Consider the following 26,904-nt stretch of genomic DNA (forward strand, 5'->3'; position numbering starts at 1 on the left):
CCTAACGAAATTCTTCAGGCCAGATTAACACCAGGCCAGGCGGGGCCACAGATGCGTGGCTCCCCGTCTGACACCTCCCGTGTATTTTCTGTAGTTCTCACAACAACCCTGCAGGGACACATTTTTTTTTTTTTTTTTTTGATAATTTGTACATTAAAAACACTCTAAGATTACACAGCTGGTGAACAGAACAGCCGACATTCAATTTGAAGCCTGCTCAACTCCAACACCCGGTTCCTTTCCACGTTCCTGTGCTGTCCAGTTAGTCCAGAAACACTTGAACTTATCCCGGAAGAACAGAGCTGGCAAAGCTACTGACATCGCCCCGTTACTGCATCTCGTGCTGCCGTCATCTTCCGGTTCTGTTCGCGGGCGGGTCCTCCCGCCTTCTGACGACAGAATTGATCAGCAATCCTTGATGCTAAGTCCGAGAGAGACGGCCTAGGGGCTGGCGAACCACCCAGGTCTGGCCCATCTCACTATTCCAACCCTTGCCCGTGGAGTGATTTGTCCCGGCCTCAGTTCCAGTCTTCTGTCTGAACCGGGGGAGAAGGGGGAGACAGGAGGCCGGGGACGCTGGCGGTCATCTTGCTGTCGAGAGGGGCTGAGAGCATGGCCGACACAGGCCAAGCCGGGGCCGCGGGAGCCAGGCCCGACCAGGCTGTTTGCACCCTGGACCCCACTGCAAGCCCGGATCTGCTCCTTCTGTCGCATGAGCCATCAATTTATTAAAAAAAATATCCATACATATATACATATATACATACACATATACATATATATACATATATATGTATATTTTTTACATAACCCAAGTATTCGCTGAGTTTCCTGTCTTCTGCATCCCTAAATAATACACTGATCTATTATTTAAAAATGTACAGTTCAACACTGTCGATGGGATTGTAAAATGGTACAGTCACTTTGGAACAGGCTGGAAGTTCCTCAGAATGTTAAACATGGTAGGGGTGCCCCGGGGGGGGGGGGGGGTGCTCAGTTGGTTGAGCGTCCGACTTCGGCTCAGGTCATGACTTCACAGCTTGTGAGTTCGAGCCCAGCATCGGGCTCTGTGCTGACAGCTTACAGCGTGGAGCCTGCTTCGGATTCTGTGTCTCCCTCTCTCTCTGCCCCTCCCCTGCTCACACCCTGTCTCTCTCTCTCTCTCTCTCTCTCTCTTAAATATAAAGAAACATCATCCCATGACGTACAGCCAGGCTCTGCAGCTCTGTTCCCAGGCACTGAAAACGTATGAACACGTGTCCACAGAACATCGTGCGCACAAACGTTCACAGCAGCATTACTCCTAAGAGCCCCAAAGCAGACACGACCAGAATGTCCGTCAACTGACAAACGGATTTTGACGCTGTGGTGGACCCATACGGTGCTCAGCAATAAAAAGGAGGGAAGCACTGGTACACGCTACAACGTGGGTGCACGTTGCAAACACAATGCTCCACGGAAGAAGCGACTCGTAAAAAGACCACCTGTTGTTACGATTCCACTGATATGAAATGTCCAGGACGGGCAAGTCCCCGAGACCGAAAGTAGACTAGTGGTTGCCAGGGGCTGGGGAAAGTGGGAGGACAGGGAGAGACCACGGGCACAAGGTTTCCTTCTGCGGCGATGACAACGCTCTAAGAGTAAATAGTGATGATGGGTGCACATCTCTGTACGTATACTAAAAGCCACCGAACTGTACGTGATATCGTGCGTGAACTCTATCTCAATAAAGCTGAGACTCTATAGTCTGACTTTTTAAAGTGTAATTAGATTTATAGTTCAACGTTACCACTGCAACTATAGAGTATATGAAGGATTTCCTCTACACGATTCTAAACTGTCTTATACAAAACACTTTACGATAACATTCTTTTAATGAAGATAAAAAATCTTTAAGGCAATATTACAAAGGAAACCAAACCAGTAAAAACAAAATTACATTGTTTTGATACTTCATGAGACATAATTCGATTTTTCTATAAGCTTAGCTGAACAACTATACAGTAATATTTAAATAAATCCATTTGCTTTATACAAAAGAAACACCCTAACACAGTAGAGTCTTATAATGCCTTGGTGAACACCAATTTGATGCTTTAGGATTTTAATGTGTTAACAAATTTTCAAACTCAGGCAAGTTTAGAAATGTCTTCATACTGAATTCCTTCGACTCTGCGTCCTTTTAAAGGGCCCTACAAATTAAAATGATTGAAGAAAAGATTAAAAACACATATACTTACAAGACAAGAAAATGACACCACACTTAAAGATCCAAATTTGTCTCTCCCATACCCCTACAATACCACTACGGCAGCTAACATTTCCGTACGACTGTGACTTTTAAAATATTCTACGGCCTTCTCATTAGGAAGCGCCACGGTTTCTTCGATGACGTGTGAAATGTGCTATCCCTACACGTTGTGGCAGGCACCTGCTGGCTGTTCCGTATCTCCTCTGCTCCCTGGACACTTTCCCTGGCTCCCTATGGGGTGAGGTACGGTCATGAGATGGAGCTCCAGCCGCAGAGGTGAACAGAAGTGACGCGGGCCACCTCCAGGCCAGGCTACGCTGCCCGCACGTGCAGCCCAGCACGCTCGGCCTTGGCCTGTCTGAAGCACAAGAGCGCGGTAAGTATAAAAGTCACTCGGTGAAGGTGACGGAGACACGAGCTGGAAGAATCCCGGGCTCCTCACAAATGGCCCCTTGGAAAAGAGCTGTTCCTGGGGCGCCTGGGCGGCTCAGTCAGTTGAGTGACTTTGGCTCGGGTCATGATCTTGCGGTCTGTGAGTTCGAGCCCTGCGTCGGGCTCTGGGCTGACAGCTCGGAGCCTAGAACTTGCTTGGGATTCTGTGTCTCCCTCTCTCTCTGACCCTCCCCGGTTCATGCTCTGCCTCTCTCTGTCTCAAAAATAAATAAACATTAAAAAAAAATTTTTTTTAAATGATGATGATAATGACTCTAACCTTGAAGTGAGATTTTCACGTTGTTTGTGAAGAATCACACCTTCCCTTAACAATGCTTTTAAAAATGCTATTCTTTTTAACATATAATAATGACTGTATTCGATGGAAACAAGTTCCCAGATAAAGCATGACTCAGGTTGCCTCTTTCATTATCAAGTGTGAAGGCCCACGGTCAGGTAGGCTTTTATGAGAAGAACACAAAATCGGGGAGTAAGAAGGGAGCCGCTCATTTGGTCAACTAGGCAAACAGCTGGGCTAAAAGGCTGAGACTTTCTGAATAACTCGTCAGCTATTTAAAAATCTGCTGAGGGGCGCCTGGGTGGCTCAGTCGGTTAAGCGTCCGACTTCGGCTCAGGTCACGATCTCGCGGTCCGTGAGTTCGAGCCCCGCGTCAGGCTCTGGGCTGATGGCTCAGAGCCTGGAGCCTGTTTCCGATTCTGTGTCTCCCTCTCTCTCTGCCCCTCCCCCGTTCATGCTCTGTCTCTCTCTGTCTCAAAAATAAATAAACGTTTAAAAAAAAAAAATTAAAAAAAAAAAATAAAAATCTGCCTAATAAACAAGTAAATTTCAAAGACTTTGATACTGATGCTATAATTGAAGACGTCGGAAGGGATAAAAACAGCAGGAGAAATCACTCGGGAAGTTTGTGTGTTTCACGGCAACGACTTGAAGCAATTGTGGGGACGTACACAAGTGCACACACGCACACACAAACACATTTCTTTTAAATGGGGCGGGGGAGGCTGCCAAAGGAAAAACAATACGCAGGTTTCTTTGAAAAGTACCTGCCGCTTCACAGTCAGCCAGCCTCTTGTGGGCACGCCTCCTAGTCCTACCCCAGCCCAGCTCTTTAAGCCACACAAGCTCAGAAGGAAGGCCCAAGTGGGGTCACGGCGAGGGAGGAAAGAAACGAGTCCGTGAAAACCAGACTAACCCGAAGGTATCTGGATGGAACCCAGAAAGCCCTCAGTGCTAATTAGTTGTTTTGCGTCTCCCTGAGATGAAAACACGAGTTGAGGCGGGATCTAAATTGGATGCTACTATGAATTTAAAAAGTGCAGGAGAATCGTTTCCAAGGAAATGCTAGATGTTCCATGACCTTATGCTGCCTGAGTCAGAGAGAAAAACGGGAGTTAAAAAAAAAAACAAAACAAAACTCAATCTATTAATTTAGTCAGATGGAGAACTTTCTCAGTAACAGAGAGATTCCTTTTCCTTTTCTTCCCTTCTAGTTTGTGTCAGTCACAGTTGCTGAATTCGTGTAGACAGAGACCGGGAAAAAATGCTCCATTTACTTAAATGTGGTTTCTCTCAAATAAGGACCCACCTGATCTTCTGGAACACAGTCCAGAGATGGGTCTAGATGCCTCTGACCCTCTTCAGGCAACACACGAAAGTGGGCAGTTACGAGCCCAAGTCCTGGAGAGCGCTCAGGACGGTCACCAGACTCTCCGCGGGGTCTCTTATCCCACCCCCCACATGCTGACGCTTCCTACACTGGGTGTGAAAATGGATTTCACTTGGAGAGTCCCTGCCCCATCATTCAGAGTTCCAAAACGCATTAGGCGGTGACGGAAGAGCCTGTTTCAGGCCCTTCCTTCCCTCAGGAGACGTCTCAGGCCTCACTGGGGCGCCCACAGACTGTCAGTGAGCCATCCAGTCTACTTCAGTCAACAACTTGACCTGTACATCCGATTTCCAGAAATTACTTCACTGATCTCTGCTACCTTTTAATCCTTTATGAAAGAAAGGAAGGACTATTTAAAATAGTGATCTCTGGGGGTGCCTGGGTGGCTCAGTCGGTTAAGCGTCCGACTTCGGATCAGGTCATGATCTCACGGCTTGTGAGTTTGAGCCCCGCATTGCGCTCTGTACTGACAGCTCAGAGCCTAGAGCCTCTTCAGATTCTGTGTCTTTCTCTCTCTGCCCCTCTCCCGCTCATAGTCTGTTTCTCTCTGTCTCTCAAAAATAAATACACATTAAAAAAAAATTTATGGGAATGCAAGCTGGTGCAGCCACTCTGGAAAACAGTATGGAGGTTCCTTAAAAAACTAAAAATAGAACTACCCTACGACCCAGCAATTGCACTACTAGGCAATTGGGATATGGGTGTGCTGTTTTGAGGGGACACATGCACCCCCATGTTTATAGCAGCACTATCAACAATAGCCAAAGTATGGAAAGAGCCCCAATGTCCATCGCTGGATGAATGGAAAAGAAGATGTGGTATATATATACAATGGAGTATTACTCGGCAATCAAAATGAATGAAACCTTGCCATTTGCAACTACGTGGATGGAACTGGAGGGTATTATGCTAAGTGAAATCAGTCAGAGAAAGACAAAAGCCATATGACTTCACTCCTATGAGGACTTTAAGAGACAAAACAAATGAACATAAGGGAAGGGAAACAAAAATAATATAAAAACAGGGAGGGGGACAAAACAGAAGAGACTCATAAATATGGAGAACAAACTGAGGGTTATGGAAGGGGTTGTGGGAGGGGGGATGGGCTAAATGGGTAAGGGGCATTAGGGAATCTACTCCTGAAATCATTGTTGCACTATATGCTAACTAATTTGGATGTAAATTTTAAAAAATAAAAAATTAAATTAAAAAAAAAAAAACTTAAAATAGTGATCTCTGGGCTTTTCCCGTCATTAATTTTGATTCTATATTCCCCGCTAATTGTATGTCAAATTGAGTTTTATACTGGACATGAAAGAAAAAAGTCAGAATGTGAAACTGTACATATTGTATACAATTTTGTAAAATACAAAGACTGAAAAGGAACAGGTCAAAATATTAAAGGGAGTTATCTGGCTGGAGAATTATTGGTAATTTTTAAAGTTATTTATATTAAATTGTCTTTTTCAGGTCTTAAAACAATAAGCATTGCTATACTGGATGCGTCCCACCCAGAATTCACAGCTGCAACCTAACGCCCAGTGTGACAGTATCTGGCGGGCGGCCTTTGGGGAGTGATTAGGTCATGGGGGTGCATGCTCATGAATGGATTAGTGCCCTTGTAAAGAAGACCCCAGAGAGCTTTGTCCCTTCCACCATATGAGAACACATGAACCAGGAAGTGGGCCCTCACCAGACACTAAGTCAGCCAGTGTCTTATTCTTAGACTTCCAGCCTTCGGAACCGTGGAAATTATTTACTTATCAGCCATCCAGTATATGGTATATTCTGTTACACCGGCTCAAGTGGACTAAGCCACATATGCATTTCTTTTAAAATCAGAAAATACAATCCTTCAGCAATGGCAGAGTTACAAAGAGTAAGCTTACAGATTTCCAAACAGGAGAGAAGACAGACGACAAACCCCAGCTCTAAAACAAAGACCAACCCAATGAAAAAGAACTATGGCACATTTTTAAAGCCCTTTAGGAATTTCTCTGTGGAAATGTACTTACAGTTTCAATGACTATGGTAGCTGAAAAAGTCTTCTCATTGATGGATTCTAAGGTACCTTCATTTCCTCTGTAGCCTCCATTTAAAACGAGAATTCTTTTTCCTACGATAGAATAGAACACTGAACGCAAAGAAATGTTTGCTTCTTTCTTCTACTTTGTTACAGCAAAATGCAATTACAGTGAATGAACAGAACAAAAAACAAAACCCCTCTGAGTTCTTAATCATTTCAGAACTCTGCAATACTCTAAAGTATAGTCTGGAGATACTCTGATCGCTATAGCATTCTAAGACTCCTCACGTTTTTTTCCACTTGTCAGAGGAAACTTAATCTGCAAGGAGTGGAAGGGAAAATGTTCAGAGCCCAGAAATCATTAGAAAGAAATTCAGACTGGGGTGCCTGAGTGGCTCAGTTGGTTAAGTGTCCAACCTCAGCTCAGGTCATGATCTCACGGCTTGTGAGTTCGAGCCCCACGTCAGGCTCTGGACTGACAGCTCAGAGCCTGGAGCCTGCTTCAGGTTCTGTGTCTCCCTCTGTCTGCCCCTCCCTTGCTTGCACTCTGTCTCTTGCGTTGTCTCAAAAATAAATAAACACTAAAAGAAAAAAAAAAAAAAAAAGGAAAAGAAATTTAGATTGCTTTGGCTCTTACTATGAGGGAGCCATTCTATTTCTAAGTATCTTCTTAATAGGGGAGAAACCATATGTCCATATAAGGACTTGTGTATGAATATTCTTGGAAATTTTATTTGCAACAGCCCCAAACTGTAAACAAGACAAATGTCCATCAACAGGTGACTGAATGAACAAGAAGTAGCATATCCACACCGGGAAACACTACTTGGCAACAGAGAGAAGTGAGCTACAGACACATACATGTGACAACATGCACAAATCCAAAATAAGTACACGTACTGAAAGATCCAGACCAAAAAACAAGACACATGGTATGATTTTATTCATACAAAATTCTAGATAGAAACAAACTGATCTATAGTGACAGACAGCAGAAAGGTGGTTGTCTTGGGGACATGGGAGGCAGCAGTGGAGGGGTGGCAGGGAAGGATAAAGGGGAGTGAGGAAATTGGGGGGGGGGGTGATGGATACATTCATTATCCTGATTGTAGGGATGGTTTCAGAGAGTATTCGTGTCTTAAAACTGATCAAATTGTATATTTTACACAAGTGCAATTTATCGTATGTCAATTACATCTCATTAAAGCTAAAAAATTTCTTTTTTTTCAACCATAAAATGAGTTTTATTTTCCAGGGAAAGAATAAAGGACCTGATAAGCAGTTTTGGAGACTAACACGATCACTGTGCTGTCACTATGAAGGGTCGGGTCAGAGGCAGGCAACCCAACCGAAGCAGCATTCGAACGAGATATCAGAACTACTCAAATGATAAAGACCATTAAGCAAAAGAAAAAGCCAAACAGCAGAGACTTTTACTTTACTACCTCAGGCAGCTAAAGAGATATATTAACAATAACCTGCATCTGAGTGACTTTTTTTTCCCTATGAGTTTGTATTTTGCTTTCAGAGAAAAAGGATCTTAGGAAGGGAAAACTTATTCATGCCACAAAAGCGCTTTCGCAGAGGACTGGTAAACCCACCGCGTCACCTGAAATCAAGAGCATCAGTTAACACTGGCAGCTATAGATTTCTAAAAAGGAAACCCATCTACAACTACCCAATAATGTCAAAAAACTATGGTTTTAAGGATGGAATCACTCATTTCGATAGCATACAGGTTAAATGGTCTGCAGAAAGATTTACCTGGTGCTGGAATTACTGTTTCTAAATGAGTCTGGTCAAGTTTCAGCTTGTCTCCGGAGTCGATCATCTTGACGACAGCTGTGTATTTGTCAATTACTTCCTGTCATGTGAAATCAACACTTTTATAGTAGCAGAAATACGCGAACACAAACGTCAAAGGACAGAAATAGGTAAGATGAAAACAAACGGCATTCCAGTCAAATGGGAAGAGTAACTCCTATCAATGACACTATTTTACAGATTCCATATACGACTTCTATGCTTCTTAAAATTTGTTCAAATTTCATTACGTTTTCCATTTTAGTTCCAGTCTATTTAAGACACAGTTTTACATATTGGTTTCAGGTATACAGGATAGTGGTTCTATGCTTCCTAATAAAGAATTCAGTTCAAGGCCGAGTGAGGCTTTTCATCTGCAAAGAGTAAAAGACTGGTCGGTGTTCTTAGAACAAGACTTTGATACACACAGTGAGAGGGACAATGCTCAGCTTCGAGTACAATACAAGGGCACTTACGCACGCACAGTGCTGGGTGCCAGAATAAAACTCTTAGGGGACGGCAAAGAGGGAAAAGGACTGGAGCGCTGATTTTCAAATTTTCAAATCTTAGAGCGGCTGAAAGTCTCCCAGGCAAAACACAACAAGGAAGCCCTCCTTGGAACTCCAGGCACATAATCATATTTATTACCCATTGTTAACAAAGAGGATGCATCTCACTGATTAGCAAGGCCTGCACAGTGAGTGAGGGAGTTTACGTGGCACCCGTGGGACTTCATACATACTGTTTACTCCAGGAGGAAAGCACACGGTATGTATAAATATAAATTACGGTTGCAAAGGAATCATTTTTCCGCCAATTATGAAGTCAGCTCTCCTTCTACAGAACCATCAAGAACCTCAGACACAATGCTTCTGCCCTGAGGACTTGACCTTTCAGGAATACCAAAAAGGCTTTATTCGGTCAATTTCACAGAGTCCACTCGCAGCCTCATAGCCTTACCTTAACAACACCCTTTCTCTTATGATATTTCTCTCCGAGTTTTTTGGTTATAATTTTCACAATGATTTCCTAGAAAATAACAACAAAAAAATAAAGATGAAAGACAGAAGTTATCTTCTCTGTTTCACTCCTTCATTTAAACCATGCTCGCCAAAAATCATAGCAAAGTGTAACTGCTCTGCTAAGGAAAAAATCCGGGTGTTCTAAGCCTTTCCAGTCATGGCAAAACGTTCCCTGAGTGACCTTTTATTTCTTCTTTCTCCCTTTATTCGATATGGTTACCGAGAAGGAGAAAACACCTGTCTCGAGGCTGATTTCCACACTGAAGGTCCCCTGAAATCTAGGACTTTTCACCTGTCAGTCTCAACCCTGTTAATCCAGGTCTTTCAGAGAGAGCTGCTTTCTTCCCATTCAAGGAAGTGAAAGGTGCCAAAGATATTACACCGCTGGTGTTCAGTGCTGGTAAAAACTCGGATGGCAAGTCTCACTGGGAATTGCAGGGAAATGTCTTTGAGCTTACGCATGACATTTTTCCAGAATGTTCTCTTCTCGTGATGTTACTCTGAATTTTTGATACACACAGGATTCTTCCAGATTAGCTCCAGCTAAAAGTATCGTTCTTCTGAACATCTAATTCTCAAGTGGGAGAGAAATCTAGGCTTATTTCATATTTGTGCATTCTGGGTCTGCTTCTTTATCATCATGTTGCTGATTTAGATTAGCTGTCTAATGGCGGATTGGGAAAAATAAATCGCCTGACTTCATGCTACAGTCACTACAGCGATTCTGAATTTGCTACTTCAAGTGAATATAACAGAGGTACTAGATGGTCACGAGTACTTCACTAAGCCAGGCCAAAAATTATATTAATCAAAATTCAGTGAGGACTTTGGGGGGAGGGTGTGGAACTGTAGAAAGACATGCTTAAGAGAAAACGTGAACGGTCTAAGACTTTCTAAGTGAAGTCAAATGATGCCAAAACAGCTTCCCTGACTTAATCAGAGTATTTCTGGCCTCAATTTCTCAAAGGCCCTCAAGGGTACACACTCATAATCTGAAGCTAACTTATTACATCACTGGGCTTACTGACACTTGCTCACACAATAGATCAGTTCAAAATATTTCTTTACTCAGTTTAAACACTAAAGCTCTCCGATCTAGCTCGAGGGACTGCTGGTTATTTTAACAAACATACTGCTCATTTCAACATAAGAGACACATGGAATCATCATGGCACTGTTGGCCGACCCTCCCTTTGAATGTAACACTCCGTAAGAGGAAGTAGGAAGAGAATTTGAATAATCTGTTATAAGAGAATTATCAAACAGGAAATATAATTGAATTGGAAGTATTATCAATGGGAAGAGAATTTTTGGACTAGCTAAAACGTAGAAAGCGTTGTCTTTTTTTTTTTTCCTTCTGCTTTTGGTTTCCTTTCTTTTTCCTTTAAACCAATGGTTCGTAAAGAAGGGCGTACATCAGAATCACCTAGGAGACTGATGAGAATATGCATTTCACCCCACGAGATGGGATGGCAATAGTAGGAAAACATATGTAATTTGGAAAAAACACTTCTCTAAAGATTTGCGAATTACTCTCTGGGTAAGAACAATTGCTTTCAGGAAAAAAAATTGTTTTTCTTCCTTTTCTTTTTTGAGAGTGAGAGAGAGAGAGCACGTGAGTGAGCAGAGGAAGGAGAGAGACCCTTAAGCAGCCTCCATGCCCTGTGTGGAGCCCGACTAGGGGCTCTATCCCACGACCGTGAGATCATGACCTGAGCTGAAGTCAAGAGCGGGAGGCTTAGCCAACCGAGCCACCCAGGCGCCTCTCGACTAAATTCTTGATTACATTTTCATAAACAGTAATCAAACTATTAATATTCAAATGCTAGCTACTGTGATGGAGAAAACACACAAAACTTCCCTTCGGCCCATCCCTTACTAATCGTGACCGACCCGTGCTACAGCCGGGGAGTCCGGGCGCCTGAGACATCACAGGAAGCAGCACGTTCACTCGCTCAGAGCACAGCCTGCCGAATGAGACTGCCAGAGAGAGCTGGCTAAGTGCTTATTCTGCGACCCTGGGGAAATCCCCCAAATGCTTTCTGCCTCAGTTTTCTCACCTATAAAATGGGAATCATAACAATAACTACCTTACAGGGCTCATATAAGAATTAGTTGAAGTGATTCATACAAAGGATTCATTCACTATGTAACACAGTAAGTATTTCCATGTTAGCTGAATTACTGCATGATGCTTCCTGTGGTCACCGGGTGGAAATGCCTCCCAGGTAGAAGACCACAGACTAAGACATGAAATCACTGATCTGAGTTTTCAAGCTAGAGGGAGAAGGACCACGAAGACCTGAATGAGAGCTCACGACTTCCTGACCATCAAGGTTATTATTAACCTTATGTTTCTAATCAAAATTATCTAAATGACACACTCTCACTACCTTTCGGTCTCCTGTCACTGATCAAACCAGCTTCTCAAAGAATAATGAAGGCACCCTGAACGTCTTCCGAAAATTTCACATCTAAGCTCAAAACAGAGCATCAGCAAACTATGATAATTTCTGGCAATTATTTAAATATTTCAAAATTATTATCTTAAAACAATAGAACAATAAATACACAATAAAACACAAAGCTCTACTTGAGTTTGTAAAATTAAAACCACCTTTGTTCAACAAAGTACCTAAAGGGATAATCTAAGTTCAATAAGCTGCAAACTGAAAACAAATACTTCTGCTTTCACAATTCTACATTTCAGCCCCATTTCTGAAAACACGACCCTTGTCTTCTAGCAAACACTGGAAACGATTCCAGGCTTCAATTCAAGATGTCCACAAACAAATCTGGCATTAAACTCAAGGAGTCTCACCAGCCTATAAACAGGAAGTTACTCTCTAGTACAGGTGTAACTGATAATTTAAGATCGGATGAAAAGAAAAGGCAGGAAGGTCTATACATAGGATTTAAGTATGTTTGAGAAACTTAAGTCATTTATACCAAATGCTCTTCGAATCATTCGCTCTTTTTAAAAAGCGTTTAGAACTTGAGAACTCCAGCTGAATACGTACAGGCTGTAGCCAATAGTCTGTTCGGGTACTTCTTTTCCTTTCCTCCTCGATCTGTAGAACACATAAGACATTCACAGAATTCTCTCATTAAAATCCTTAATTTATTTCAAATACCATTCTATTTAACAAAAGAACACCATAAAACATATGCCTGAAAGGGGCTCCGTGTAACTTACAAGCTCTGACAAATACAAATAAACTTTTTTTGCAATTAATTTTTGATTTCAAAAAAACACTTGGGGGACACCTGGCAGGTTTAGTCTGCGAAGCGGGCTACTCTTGATCTTGTAGTTATGGGTTCAAGCCCCATGTTGGGTGCAGAGATTACTTAAAAATAAAATGTTTAGAAAAAACAAACGAACTTGATTTGATAACAACATGTGATAAAGCAAGTCAACTGACCAAGAAAACAAATACCAGTGGCCTCTGCTTGGTCAACACTTCAAGGCCATCTGCCAGCGCTATACTGCCCCCTCCCTTCTTCCCCCCACGTGACTGTCATGAGCTGGAAAACAAGCAATGTTTTTGTGGTAAAAACGTAACACGGGGTGCCTGGGTGGCTCAGTGGATTAAGCGTCCGACCCATGACTTCAGTTCAGGTCCTGATCTCATGGTTCATGGAATCGAGCCCTGTGTCCGGCTCTGTGCTGACAGGGCAGAGCCTGCTTGGGATTCTCTCTCTCCTCTCTCTCTGCCCCTCCCCTGCTCCTGCTGTCTCTCAAAATAAAGAAACATTAAAACAAGCACCTTAATACACACTTAATACCAGTTTTGCACAGCATGGTTAGTTCTATCTACACTCTGATGGCAAAAAGGGGCTTCTCTGTCTGATAAGGACAATAAATCCTGTGAATATAGGGGAAGAAAAATATAACCTGGAGAGACATAAGCAAAAGGGCGTCCAAAAGAAGAGTGCCGTCTGGTCGCTGTGGGGCTGTATCATGCCTCCTTCTTCCTCAGCTGTCTTAAGTGAACCCTAAGTACCAACTTTCGAGGGGCCAGAACACTGCAATTCTTTGGTTGGTAATAAGTCTCATTTTAATTTCTCCAATTTTCCAATATGAACAAAGAGCATTCTAAATTTAGCATGTCTCACCAAGCGGGTAGATGTAGCTTTCCATTTGACTTTGAATTAGATTCAGAAACTCTGCCATGGCCTATTAAGACATCTAAGAGGTCACTCCCCCTCCTCTCTCGAACCTCAAATGCTACCACTCTTGTACTCATCACGCTCCAGCCACGTGGATCTTTCCTTCATATGCTTTGAGGTTGAGATCTTCCCTGCCGTAGCACCTTTTCCCAAGCTCTCCCCCACGGCCCGCCCTCTGACCTCCTTAGCACTTAACATTTTGTCATAACTCACTCACTGGTTCACTTGTTCGTGGGACATCCCTCTTACTAGCATGACACACAAGGACTGTATTTTGCTCTCTACTATACAGACACAGGACCTTGCACAATGCCCAGCACATAACACAACTCAGTATTTGCTCAGTGGCGGAGTGACCGTATCTCAACTTTTTAGACTGGCCTGCATTGTAGGAGCGCCCAGTAACGGGCAAGACCAAATAGCTCCCTCTCAACCCTTCACAACTAAAGAGGAGGGTTTGGGGAGACTAGAGGAAATGATAATACAGAAAAAAAAAAAAAGTTAGCTTCTTATATCCATTTATTCTTTCTCTTCACCTGTCCTTCTCCTTTTCTATTTGGTTCACAAATTGATTGATCAGGTAAGGCTATGTGTGGAGAGGGAGCAAGGAAGATGTAGGAATATATTGGGGCACTGGGGTGGCTCAGTCGGTTAAGCGTCCGACTTCGGCTCGGTCAGGATCTCGTGGTTCGAGAGTTCAAGCCCTACGTCGGGCTCTGTGCCGACAGCTCGGAGCCTGGAGCCTGCTTCGGGTTCTGTGTCTCCCTCTCTCTCTACCCCTCCCCTGCTTGTGCTCTGTCTCTCTCTTTCTCTCAAATATTAAGAAAAATAAATAAAATAAAAAAAAATAAATAATTTAAAAAATTAAAGGAAAAAAAAGGGAATATATTAACAACCTCCTGCAGCACTGCTCTAGAGCTGCAGGTAGATTTAGGGCCAAAGTCTGGCCCCGGATCCCAAATCACAGGTTTCCAGTGATTCATCACATAGGCCTGGCATCAGGTTCAGTCAAATAAAAAGTACGTCGTGGCTTTCTCTTGCTGGCCGGGGGGTGGCAAATGGAAGTCAGAGGCGACAGGAGAGCGCAGGGTGGTGGGCGGGAATCCGTGGAGGACGCCAGTCTCACTGAGCCACGGAAGGCAAACAGAGCTGCTCCTTCCTGCTCTCGACCCCGCCGCAGCCCTTCTGCCTGAATTCCACTGACCGTGAGCACACGGAGAGTTCTGAAGGCAGCACTTGAAGCGAGAAACTAAACTTTGATGGGGGGCTTCCAACTCCTTTAGTTCCATCTGATCTACACCCCTCCCCTAGCCCAGTGTCTACACAGCTTTTGACTTTCAGTAATCTAAGAACTGGCAAAACTACCTAACCTTCCTCAGTTTGAACTACGTCATTCCTCTAACAGCTGAAAAGTCGACACGCGGCTGGTAAACTATACCTCCATGATTTCATCGAGCGCGGATTTCTTTTTTTTCTTTTCTTTTGATCGAGCTGTGCTCTGGGAAGATTCTTTTCGCTTAACTGATGCCGCATTCCCGACTGTCTTCAACGCGCTTGGTCCCAAGGAGCTGGCGAAAAGAAGAGCCATACCTGTTAACAGACACTATGCACAGAAGGCTTTCCAACGTGCAGAAGAACAACACAGGAAAGATTTGTTACACGATTCATTTACAACGGGTCAGTCGAAACAATAAAGGACCTGTCTCTATGCCTTACAGGACTGTGAGCGCGAGAACACGCGACCTTTCCCGCCGTAGCGCCCTCCTCCCCCTCATCCCTTCTCTTGGCGCCAACGGTGATCAGCACGGCCGAGTGGTGGCAGCGTGGCTTTGGGGTTGGGCAGACCAGGGTTTAAGGAGACTTCTGCTTCTGACTGAGCGATTAACCTTTCTACACCTGAGTTCCTCATCTACAAATCAGGATAAAAATGGGACCCGACTCATAGCTCACTGCAAGGACTAAGTAAGATGCGTGTAAAGAAGTCTCGCATATTACTGCCAGTTCTATTTTCTGAAGGCAAAAATCTCAACAGGTCACTTAATTTTTGATTGCTCCCGCCTGCCTAGAATTGACGGTGTAAATTCTAAAATTTGCACCGCAATATAAAATTGTCCCCACTGGCCCAAGAATGCTATCTCTAACTTATTATATACACTGGCCATTCTGAACAACTCATTATTGATTGAGCCACGCCGTGTTTCATGCCTTTGCAGATTTACACGTGCCTCTTTCATACGTAGAACAATCTCTCCATTTATCTCCATTTGTCCCAATTCTGTTAAGATCCTTTCTTCACGAGGCGTCTTGGATCTTGCTGTCTCTGTGGCGTGTATCACACTCCACTTTGCATTGTAATCATTTGCATATATGATTTGTACATGTAATCAGGTGTGTATGTTTGTATTTACTTATTTTTTGTTGTAAAGGAGCAGTAACCGTCTAGTGACTCACATAAAACACATGCTCAGTTAATATTTGCTAACTGAATCTTGTCAGTCTAATCATTTAGTTTGTCATATCTGCAAATGACGAATAGACGAAAATATGTGCATGAAGCCCCTATGGGGATAACCAAGAGAAAAGTGTGATTAACAGAAAAACAACCTTGAATTATTCTTTGGACTTTTTTTTAAGGCATTTAAAGACAGCACTGGACTTACTGGCAGCCAGGTCACTCTAACGAGTCCTGTTCAGCTTGGAGTCAACTATGATCCTTACTTCTCTTCTGCAGTTCAGGACCCCCTGACTCGGTCTTCGTGGAAGTTCATGTTCTCTCTTTACCTAACTGGAAGGTTTTCAATTTATCCTTTTGAAATGTCACTTGCTGGGTTTTGTCCCATAAGTCAATCCTCTGAATATATTTCTAAGTTCTCATTCTGTCAGTGGACACATTTCCCAGGTTTGTGACAATTGTACATAACATACATTTGGTTCTGAACAGATTAAGCCCGTATAAAGATAAACGCTTCAACTTGCTGCTTAAAGAAAGGTTCTTTAGGGGCACCTGGGTGGCTCAGTCGGTTAAGCGTCTGACTCTTGATTTCGGCTCAGGTCATGATCCCACGGTTTGTGAGTTCGAGCCCCGTGTCAGGCTCTGCGCTGACAGCGTCCCTCTCTCTGCCCCTCCCCTGCTCGTGCGCTTGCTCTCTCTCAAAGTGAATATTTTAAAAATGAAGCAAAAAAGTTTCTTGAGATTTAAAAGTACCTTTAGCTAGAAATCCACGAAACTTAGCACTAATTCCAGATCACAATCAACCACACTGTGTCCACGTAAGAGGCGCTAATAACCCTAGCAAAAGGGGAATGAGGTTTAAGTGGGTAATTGGGGGGGTCTAGTGATTACGTTTACAAACCACCTATTTCCTCCTATAGTCAGTGCTTATGTTTCTGCTTTCTGACCCTTTTCACATTCTCCATAATTCCCCAAATTTGATCAATACTGAGTCCTCGGATACATTGATAAATTATTTCGGTATTTCGGTATTCATCTCAACCTGGAATCTTGAGACATTCTTCTTGAAACTAAGCGGCATAAAAAACAAACAACCCCATTAATAAGTGAGCAAAAGGCATTTCTCCAAAGAAGACACATAAATGGTCAAAAAGTCCATGAAAAGATGCTTCACAACACTAACCATCAGGGAAACGTAACTCCAGAGCACGTGAGACAACACTTCCCATCTCTTAGGATGGCTTGTGGAAGAAAAATACAGAAAAGAGAAGCGTTGGTGAGGACGGGGCGCCCTGGAACCTTGTGCACTGTTGGTGCAAATGCACGACTGGAGCAAGTGCTATGGGAAGCAGCCAGGCAGTTCTTCAACAAAGCAAGCGCAGGGCCATCCTACAGTCCGGCGACTCCACTCCTGGGTGTATACCCAAAGGACTTAAAGAAGGGACTCGAACACGTATCTGTGCACCAGTGTTCAGAACAGCATTATCTGTGATCACCAAAAGGTGGCAATGACTCCAAATGTCCAATGGCCGATGAAGAGACGAACAAAATGTGGTCTACACGACAACAGGAGAGTATTCAGCCTTAAAAGGGAGGGAAATTCTGACACATGACCACAAGGTGGATGTACCTTGAGGACATTAGAGTGAGTGAAAGAAGCCAGTCACGGAAGGGCAACCTCTGTATGACTCCACTCAGAGGAGGAGATTAGAACAGTCACGTTCACAGAGACAGAAAGCAGGACAGAGGTCACTGGGGTCTGGTGGGGTAGAGGGAAACGGGGAGTTAGGGTTTAACGAGTACAGTTTCAGTTCGGGGTGACGAGAAAGTCTGGCAGATGGATGCTGGTCACAGACACAATGTGAATCTATTTGCTGCCACTGACCCGTGCACTTAAAAACGGTCAAAATGGTAAACGTCATGTTATATACATTTCGCCGCACAAAAACACCTAAACTGAATAGAAAAAAGAGTTTTCTGTCAAGACAATTTATTTGGCATTGTTAGATGTCTACAAGGTGACAAGCAGCGGGGATAAAAAGATGAACAGAATAGCCCATCAGGATCTCACCACGGGTGGGAAAACAGACATGGAAGGGTGTCCCGGGAAGGGGGAACGGCAGACACCGAGAAAAGTCAGGGTGAGCCAGCACGGCTCGTCTAGGACGGCACAAATAATTTAGCAGAGCTGGAGTACAAGTGGTGGGGGATGCACCGGATCACAATGGTCACATAAGAGCATGGAAAAAAATGACAATTTATCTCACAGGTGATGACCAAAGATACTGAGTCTTTAATAAGAGAAAGAGGGGCACCTGGGCGGCTCCGTCGGTTGAGTGTCCAACTTTTTTTTTAATTTTTAAAAAAAATCTTTATTTTTGAGAGAGCGAGCGAGCGAGGAAGGGGCAGAGACAGAGAGAGACACAGAATCCGAAACAGGCTCCAGGCTCTGAGCTGTCAGCACAAAGCCCGACACGGGGCTCGAATTCACGACCTGCAAGCTCATGACCTGAGCCAAAGTCGGACGCTCAACCGACCGAGCCACCCAGGCGCGCCCCGACCATCCAACTCTTGATTTTGGCTCAGGTTATGATCCCAGGGTCATGGGATCGAGCCCTGTGTTGGGCTCTGCACTGGGCACGGAGCCTGTTGAAGATTCTCTGGGGCATCGGGGTGGCCTAGTGGGTTAAGCATCTGACTCTTGATTTTGGCTCAGGTCATGATCTCTCTGTTTGTGGGTTCAAGCCCCACGTTGGGCTCTGTGCTGACAGTGACACAGAATTCTCTCTCTCCCTCTCTCACTGCCCCTCCCTGCCCACTCTCTCTCAAAATAAATAAACTTAAAAGAAAAAAAAGTTTCTCTCTCTCCCTCTCCCCTTCTCTTCCGTTCATGTTTTCTCTTTCTTAAAAATAAATAAATAAATAAAATAAAATTTTAATTGCTTATTAAAAAAAAAAGAGAGAGAAAGACATGGTAGGGCTTGACATCTAGATCCTTCTGCTTGCAATATCAAGATTCCGTTAGAGCTAAAATGAATGATGAAGAATTTAAGAAATGCTGACAGAAGACATTATGAAGGACAGAAATCACTAACACAGAAACCAGAGAAATTATATTATCAAGAAAATAAAAAGTTGGGCTTTTTTATGTTTATTTATTTTGAAAGAGAGAGAGCGAGAGAGGGCACGTCCGAGCAGGGGAGGGTCAGAAAGAGAGGGACACAGAGAATCCCAAGCCCAAGCCAACGCACAGGGGATTGATCTCACGAGCTGAGATCATGACCTGAGCAGAAATCAGGAGTTGGACACTTAACCGACTGAGCCACTCAGGCACCCCAAAAAGTTGGTATTTTGAAAGAGTAATAAAACAGATACTAAATTTGAGAGGCTAGATAAAAAGGAGAGTCTAGAAAAATAAAAATGATGCAAATTATTGAAATTCATATGATCAAGATTATATTGCAAAGTTGAATAAACTAATGACTGTCACAAAAGTGTTAAATAGTACATAAATAGTTAATAGTAATAACTAAATAGTAATAACTAATAGTTATACTAACAGTAATAGTATTACTATAACTAATAGTAATTAGTTATACTAATAGTAATAGTAATAACTAAACAGTAATACTCTTATTAACAGTAATAACTAAATAGTACATAAATAGTTAATAGTACATAAATAGTTAATAGTAAAAGGTATTCCCTCGCCAGCTGACACTAACACAGTATTTTACCAAGCTTTCAAGAAAGTGATAATCCCTATCCTGAAAATACTGCTTAGAATCAAGAGAGAAAACCTATACAAATCATTTTAAGAACTTAACATCGCCAGAAGCATAGGAAATTAAATATCACTCTCAATGACGGTGAAGTAAAAGGCAAGAGTCCATTTTTTTTCAGCTGTGGACTACATTCAATCTTCCCACTAGCTGCTCTCACCATAACAGCCCTCCTCCCCCAAAAAGGTTCTAGTAGAAGGTGACAAACCGAGACAGTGAAGATGGGGCTAAAATCAAGGCAAGAAATGAACAGTAACAGATTGCGGATGGAATGTTCGCTCCTAGAAGGGCCCTAGAATTCTGCCATCAGTTAGTAATAACTAACACAGTTAAAGAAGAGGAGCCCCAAAACAGAAATGGGAACCGAGTAACCTGTGTTCAAAGCCGGGAGGAGCAGGGCTCACCTCCGTGCCTCAGTATAGCCTAAGACACCCATTTTTGCTATCTAGATCACTTCATTCATTCTGAGCTTTAGCTATACAAGAGACATAAGTCGATAGGAAAATAAATCCCAACCTCTATAAAAATGGGCCATAATGTCAGAAAAAGGAAATTTAGATGAGTCTTAACATTGTATTATCTGTGACGCCATTTACGCGTCCGTATACACACTTGAGACTGAACACACGGAACTTGGTCAAATAAAACTACTTTTATAATGACATCAAAGCCTGGCGTCGGGGTGCAGGAGGCTAAACAGCAGACCCCAAAGATAACCGGTCCTCATCCCTGGAGTTGATACATGCGACCTTACTGGGAAAAGGGTCTTTGCGAACGAGATTAGGTTATAGATTCTGAGGTGAGACTATCCCGGGGTGCCCGAATGGGTTCTATACACATGCATCCTTTCAAGAGGGAAACAGGCAGACTTGACGCACAGAGAAGGTGGTGTGAAGGTGGGGCAAAGAGAGATGTGAAGACACTGCTCTTGAAAACTGAAGGGTGCAGCCACAAGCCGAGGGATGGCAGCAGCCAGCGGAAGCCGGAAGAGGCAAAGGACGGATTCCCGCCGGGGCCCGCGGAGGAAGCACCGCCTGGCACGTGGCCTGATCTCGGCCGGCGATTCTGACTTCACGCTTCTGGCTTCCGGAAACAGAATAAATTCCTGTTGTTTCAGGACACTTGGTTTCTGGTCATTTACAGCAGCCACAGAAAACTAATACGAGAGAGACCAGTTTGGGGGCCGCTGGGACTAAGTTTAACATTTATCTACACTTGGGAATAACAAATAATAAGGGAGACTGGAGGGAAACACGTACAGGTCTAAAACCATAAGGCAACGTGTGATCTGACATATTTAAATCTGTCTTCCGGGTCCTATCAGACCACTACTTTGAAAAAGAATTTTCAAGGGTACCACGTGTAGAACCCAGCTGACCGCTTCCTTCACGATCTCTAATGTAGGTGTCAATTCTGAAATATTTCGACCAAAGTGAAGACCTCCGGCCAGCCATTCTGAAGCAGTATTACGTGCTCCCTCCCTCAGTCTGTCTAGTTCCTTCAACTCTCCTCGCCACTTACTTCGTCGTGTAAATAAATACTCGCCTAATAAATTAACCAGAAAACCTGAGTTAGGTCTTCAATAAACAATATGTAAAATACTAAGTAAAATAACAAAGATTGGCCAACTCAAAACTAATTTCTGGTAGATAATGGGAAGGTGTCAGGAGGAGGTGCCTTCCTGAATATCTTGTCTTTTTTTTTTTTTTTTATCTTCATAAACAACTGGACACACTGCGCATCACAGATAGTGAGCAGAGATGTGGTGAAAGAATGTCTAAGAACTGCAAGAGAAGAGAATGTGAAAAGTGAGAAGTACCTGACTACATGCTGTTCCAGGACTTGGCAAACTACAACCTAAGGGGCAGATGCAGCCTGCTGCCTGTGTTTATAAATAAGATTTTACTGGAATACAGCCACGATCGCTTGTTTACATATTGTCTCTGGCTGCTTTCTCGCTCCGATAGCAGCTAAGTGGTTGTGACAAAGACATATGGCCAATGATGTCTAAACTATTTACTGTAGGGCCTTTCCTAGAAAAAGCTGGCAAGCCCCATTCTGTTACTACATCGCGTAGCCCGGAAGGCAGTCGTCACTGAGTGCTGACCAGGGCATTTACACTGTACTAGGTGCTGAGAAGTTAGGCGAATGACTTCGTCTCTATTCTCACAAGATCTTAATACGGTAGACAGAACAAAAACTGTACACTCCAGCTAATATTTAAACTTGAGACGTGGGCTCTGATAGAAAAACAAATAGCAAAACAAAAGAAAAAAAGGAAAAAGAAAACCAAATAGCACCGCAGTAGCACAGAAGGAATTATTAAGTGGAGAAGGACTCCCAGAGAGACAAAGATGTGTCATGGGAAGCACGTGATCAGAGTAGGCCTTTCCTCAAAAGGGGGAATCATATCATCATAGGCAAATCAGGGAAAAAAACAGTTGCTGAAAAACACAACCACCACCAAACAAAAACAAAACGAAGAAGAAAATTACAACCAGAAAAAAAAAAAACACCCACAATACTGCAGCTTTTAAAATGTAGTCATCAACATTTCACAGAAATCCTCGAGTTCTAAGATACCTATTCACGTAGCTCACCTTGATTTGGATGATGTTGCTGCTGAACTACATGCTCCTTTATTCAAATTGAATGTAACTGGAAGAAAAAACAGTGCTATAGTTTGTTACGCATTTTACACGTTTCATTTCCTACCCATGCACACACACTTCATTTATACATATATACGTATATATTTCAGGGAAATTATAACACTTCTCAGATAAGATACCACACCACATCCACACAGAAGTTCCCGGACGGTCGGCATGAACGAGAGCTGGAATGCTCCTATCCAGAGATGATACACTCCTGCAGAGAAGCGCACTGGGCAGATGCTCGGAGCTGGGAAAGGCTGCCTTGGCTGTTCTCCACCTCCACTGTCCCCTTCTGCCCTTGCTAAGGGGACAGAACTCCAATTTTGTTTAGGTGTTCACACTTCTCACACTGTGTCTGTATCCTCTGTAAATTTGCATGTTGAAAACCTAATGCTCAAAGTGATGGGATTAGGAGGCGGGGGCAGGGGTGGGGGGGGGGGAGGCTTTGTAAGGTTCTTTTGCTCTAAAGCAATCAAAATAATCCCGCTTCCTTTCCCAGCGACTGCCTTTGAGGTGGAGGCTGATAGGGTCTGGCCAGTGACATTCAGAAGGAAGTCTGCTGGCCGGAGGAGTGTCTTCTAGGTAAAGTTTCCTGGCTCACAGGGGACTCTAGAAGAGATGCCCTCTGTCATCCTCTGGACAATGCTGGGTCTACATACAGTGGCCGAAAGTGCCCACAGCTACCTCGTGTCCCGCTGCTGACCGATGGCCTGCCCCTGGGACTCTTGTTAGAGCAAGCCATTTCCTTACTACTGAGGCTCCCTTTGGTCAGTTTTCTTACTTGTAGCTGAAGGCATCCTACCCGGTTCATCGTTACAGCTTTTTCACATATGGGCGAGAACAGTGCGATCCAGACATAGTACAGGTCTTGCTCCCAAACCTGTTGCTAGTTTTTGGCAGGGCCGATAGGAAAGCATCCATATTAGAAGAAGAAAAAAAAAAGTAAAACTACCTTTTTCTTCATCATTTTCTCTGCTTAATTCCGTAAAAACAGGAGCCTCCTAAAAGGAAAAAAAAAAAAAAAAAAAAAAAGAGTGTGAAGCTTTGGTTTATAGTGTATTTGCCATCAGTACTCAGTAGGCCCAGGTGCTGACTTCCTACCCATTGTTGCAAGGCAGCTCCAAATACAAGTGCAAAGTGATTAAGATCCTAGCCAAGAAATGACACGTACCGCAAACATCCTTCCACTGAGCACTATTCCAAAGCGGGAAGAAAGTGACTTCTCTGGACCAAACTGCAGAAGTTTACCTACATCTGTCTTCCTGCTACAATTTAAAATGGAAACAACATAAAACAATAAACTTTAAAAGTTTTAGCTAGAGGATTACCTTAAAAAAACAAAACCTTTCTATATTGTGGGATGGTTTACTGTTAAGATCGAGAGTCTAAGACGAACTCAGGAAGAAGTGCAGGTAAAACCCACCTCTGCACGGTATTGGCTCTGTCGCCTGCCAATCTCACAATCTCCCTTATGCCTCAACTATTCTGTGTTTAAAACAGGGATAACGTGCATATTCAGAGGTATCATAAGGGTTAAATACGATATAAAGGAAACACTTAGCATCACGCCTGCAAGAGTGTTTGATAAATGTTAACTGTGGTTTCTACTAACAGAAAAGATGTTCTTATAAATAAAACGTTAAAAAAAAATGTTCTTGAGATTTAACTGAGATAGTCTTTCCTTAGGCAATGTCCATTAACATCTTACAAAAGACACAATGTTACTTTTAAAAAAACTGACATGTTTAAGTGTGGAATGAGGAAGCACTGATCAGTAGGACTTCTTTTACTGGAAGATGCTATTTATACCTGGAAAGTATGAATTAACTTGAAGGTCTTAATGGAATTAAGCAAAAATGTTACAAAACAACGCTATTCCAAAAGGTAAACCATGTTCCTCTGTACAAGATGTGATCCTTCTTAATTTCCACAATAGGAAATTATAATTTTCCCTCCACTGAAAACAGAACTTTAAATTTTATTTTCATTTTATTTTAAAGTTTATTTGTTTTTTAGAGAAAGAGAGTGCAGGGAAGGAGCAGAGAGAGAGAATCCCAAGGAGACTCCACACTGTCAGCGCGGAGCCCAATGTGAGGCTCAAACTCGCAAACCATGAGATCGTGCCCTGAGCCGAAACGAAGAGTCGCGTGCTTAACTGACTAAGCCACCCAGATGCCCCCAGAGGTTTAAAGGTTTTTTTTTTTTTAATTTTTTTAATGTTTATTCATTTTTCAGAGACAGAGAGAGACAGAGCATGAGTGGGGGACGGAGAGAGAGGGAGGCATAGAATCTGAAGCAGGCTCTGAGCTGTCGGCACAGAGCCCGACAGGGGGCTCAAGCTCACGGACCGCAGGATCATGATCTGGGCCCAAGTCAGATGCTTAACCGACTGAGCCTCCCAGGTGCCCTCAGAGGTCTAAATTTTAAAAAGGTAAAAGAATTTCAAGAATAAAAATCTTTTTTCAATCTTAGGCAGGGGTTAAATTTTACAACTACAGTGCTTTAAACATTGTTTCTATTTTAATATAGAAACCTCCTAAAAGATGGCGTAAATACATGCTTATGAAAGCAGCACCATATTACACACGCACAGCCACCCACTTATCAAGGTCAATTAACACGGTATAAAAGTTGACTCATAAATGGATCTTTACTTTCTTATTGCCTTTTCCTTCCTGCGTCACTCTGTAATAAACAGCTTCTATAAGACACGCACATTAATGATCGGAGCAGCTGTATTCATAATAGCCAAATCCTGAAAACAAGCTACATGTTTCTCAGCAGGACAATGGATCAATTGTGTGATATTCATAAAATGGAATAGACATCAATTTTAAAAAGGGTGAAACACTGGTAGGAAAGGACACAGGTGCAGTAAACATAAAGAACATTCTGTCTGAGTTAAAGAAGCCAGACACAGAGAGAGTGTACCGTATGGCGAAGTTCATACAAACTTTGATGAAGTTCATGAACCAACCGGCAAGTAATTAAGAGTGGCACATCAGAACACCAGTTCCTTCCTGGGGAACAGGGAATATTAACTGGGAATGAGTATGACACTGAAAATGTTCTGTATCTTGATCTGGGTGGTCATTTCATAAGCTATCCATCCATCTACTATCCATCCATCCATCCATATGTAAAATTTCACTAAGCTGTAACCTTAAGATTAACGCACATCATACACTTTAGCACATGTATCTTATACCACAATAAAGTTTTTTCTTTTTTTAATGTTTATTTTTGACAGAAAGAGAGAGACAGAGCATGAGCAGGGGAGGGGCAGAGAGAGAGGGGGAGACGCAGAATCCGAAGCAGGCTCCGGCACAGAGCCCGACGCGGGGCTCAAACCCACAGACCGCGAGATCATGACCTGAGCCGAAGTCGGACGCTCAACTGACTGAGCCACCCAGGCGCCCCACACAATAAAGTTTTTAAAATACTAAATGGCTAGGAGCGCCACCTATGTACAGGCTATGCTTTCCTACACACACACAACTTTTGGTATGAAGCACCATGAGGCAGGGAGTTTTTATCTTTTGTTCACTGCTCTCTCCCCAGTGCCTAGAAGAAGGCTTGGCACACAGAGGGTACCCAATAAATATCTGTTAAAGTAAATGCCCTCCTCTAGTTATTCTAACACCCGAACCACCTTCCCCATGCCCTGTCTCCCCATTTACCTGGGTTCGGCCTGTTGATTCTTCAGGCCCACAGGTTGTATGTGCCTGATTCAAACAGTCTACATCCCGTCCAGGCTGGGGCAGGCGCTGGCACCTAGGTTCCCACACTGTGTTTCACTCCGGCATCGCGCTAATTACGGCCGGGTGATGTCATCTGCTGGGTCTCCCCCATTAGTTATCACCTGCACCTTAACCATAAGGAAGCTGAGGTTTAGAACTATAGAATTCTATAAGATCGAGAGTCAGTAAGTCAGAGATGGGACCCAGGCTGGCCTCGACTCCAGAAGCTGGCCTTTTAGACTCCGCCATGCTCATTCTCCTCTTCGGTAAGGAACAGCATCTGCCAAACTCAACTCGATGCTTAAAAATTTTGCTTCTTGAGACCTTTTCCCATTGCCTCCCTGAATGACACTGCTGCCCACCTGTTCTTTCCCTTCCAGACCTCTTCTCACTTGTTCTTCAATAAACTTGGCTGTCTTCTCTTCATCATCAAGGTCCTGCTTCTTCTTCTTCTCCAGTTCCAGTTGCCGGCGGATAGTTTCTGGGTCCCTGTCGATATACTGAATATACCAGCCCTTCGGCGTCTCATCCACCTTGCACAAGCCTTAAAAAGAAAAAAAAAAAATAACAAGTAAACTCGTACACAACCAAAACTAAAGGGAAATATAAATGCGTTCCATCTCTGCGTCATGTACTTATTCATTCAAATACACTCATTCAAACACATTCAAATACACAAATTAATGCGGCCCATGGATTTTCCATACTCACAGTTGATAAAATTTAGATATTTTAAGTGGGATACTTTATCTCCTTGAACAGAAAAAATTATCATTCTGATTTTTAACTACCTGGGCTAAGTCAACTATGTACGCCAGGGAAATACAGGAAAGAAGTATCATCTTGCTTAGTAATTATTTAACTGTGTCTAAGTATTTAAC

The 26,904-nt window shown here is 43.1% G+C and overlaps 1 protein-coding gene across 1 annotated transcript in view; it reads right to left on the reverse strand.

The window, feature by feature from the left end:
* Nucleotides 1–1,170: 1,170 nt before the first annotated feature.
* Nucleotides 1,171–26,904, reverse strand: part of KIN (Kin17 DNA and RNA binding protein) — a 35,920-nt gene continuing 10,186 nt past the window's right edge. Inside the window, exons 5-13 of the mRNA XM_042944821.1 lie at nucleotides 26,386–26,567; nucleotides 23,236–23,284; nucleotides 22,227–22,284; nucleotides 14,831–14,960; nucleotides 12,243–12,293; nucleotides 9,161–9,229; nucleotides 8,162–8,261; nucleotides 6,387–6,487; nucleotides 1,171–2,192 (exon numbers count right to left, since the gene is read on the reverse strand). Coding sequence (XP_042800755.1) covers nucleotides 2,130–2,192; nucleotides 6,387–6,487; nucleotides 8,162–8,261; nucleotides 9,161–9,229; nucleotides 12,243–12,293; nucleotides 14,831–14,960; nucleotides 22,227–22,284; nucleotides 23,236–23,284; nucleotides 26,386–26,567 — 803 coding nt within the window. The 3' untranslated portion in view covers nucleotides 1,171–2,129. The remainder of the gene's footprint in view (nucleotides 2,193–6,386; nucleotides 6,488–8,161; nucleotides 8,262–9,160; nucleotides 9,230–12,242; nucleotides 12,294–14,830; nucleotides 14,961–22,226; nucleotides 22,285–23,235; nucleotides 23,285–26,385; nucleotides 26,568–26,904) is intronic.

The sequence above is a fragment of the Panthera leo genome, chromosome B4, assembly GCF_018350215.1.
Source record: "Panthera leo isolate Ple1 chromosome B4, P.leo_Ple1_pat1.1, whole genome shotgun sequence".
NCBI classification, from domain to species: domain Eukaryota; kingdom Metazoa; phylum Chordata; class Mammalia; order Carnivora; family Felidae; genus Panthera; species Panthera leo.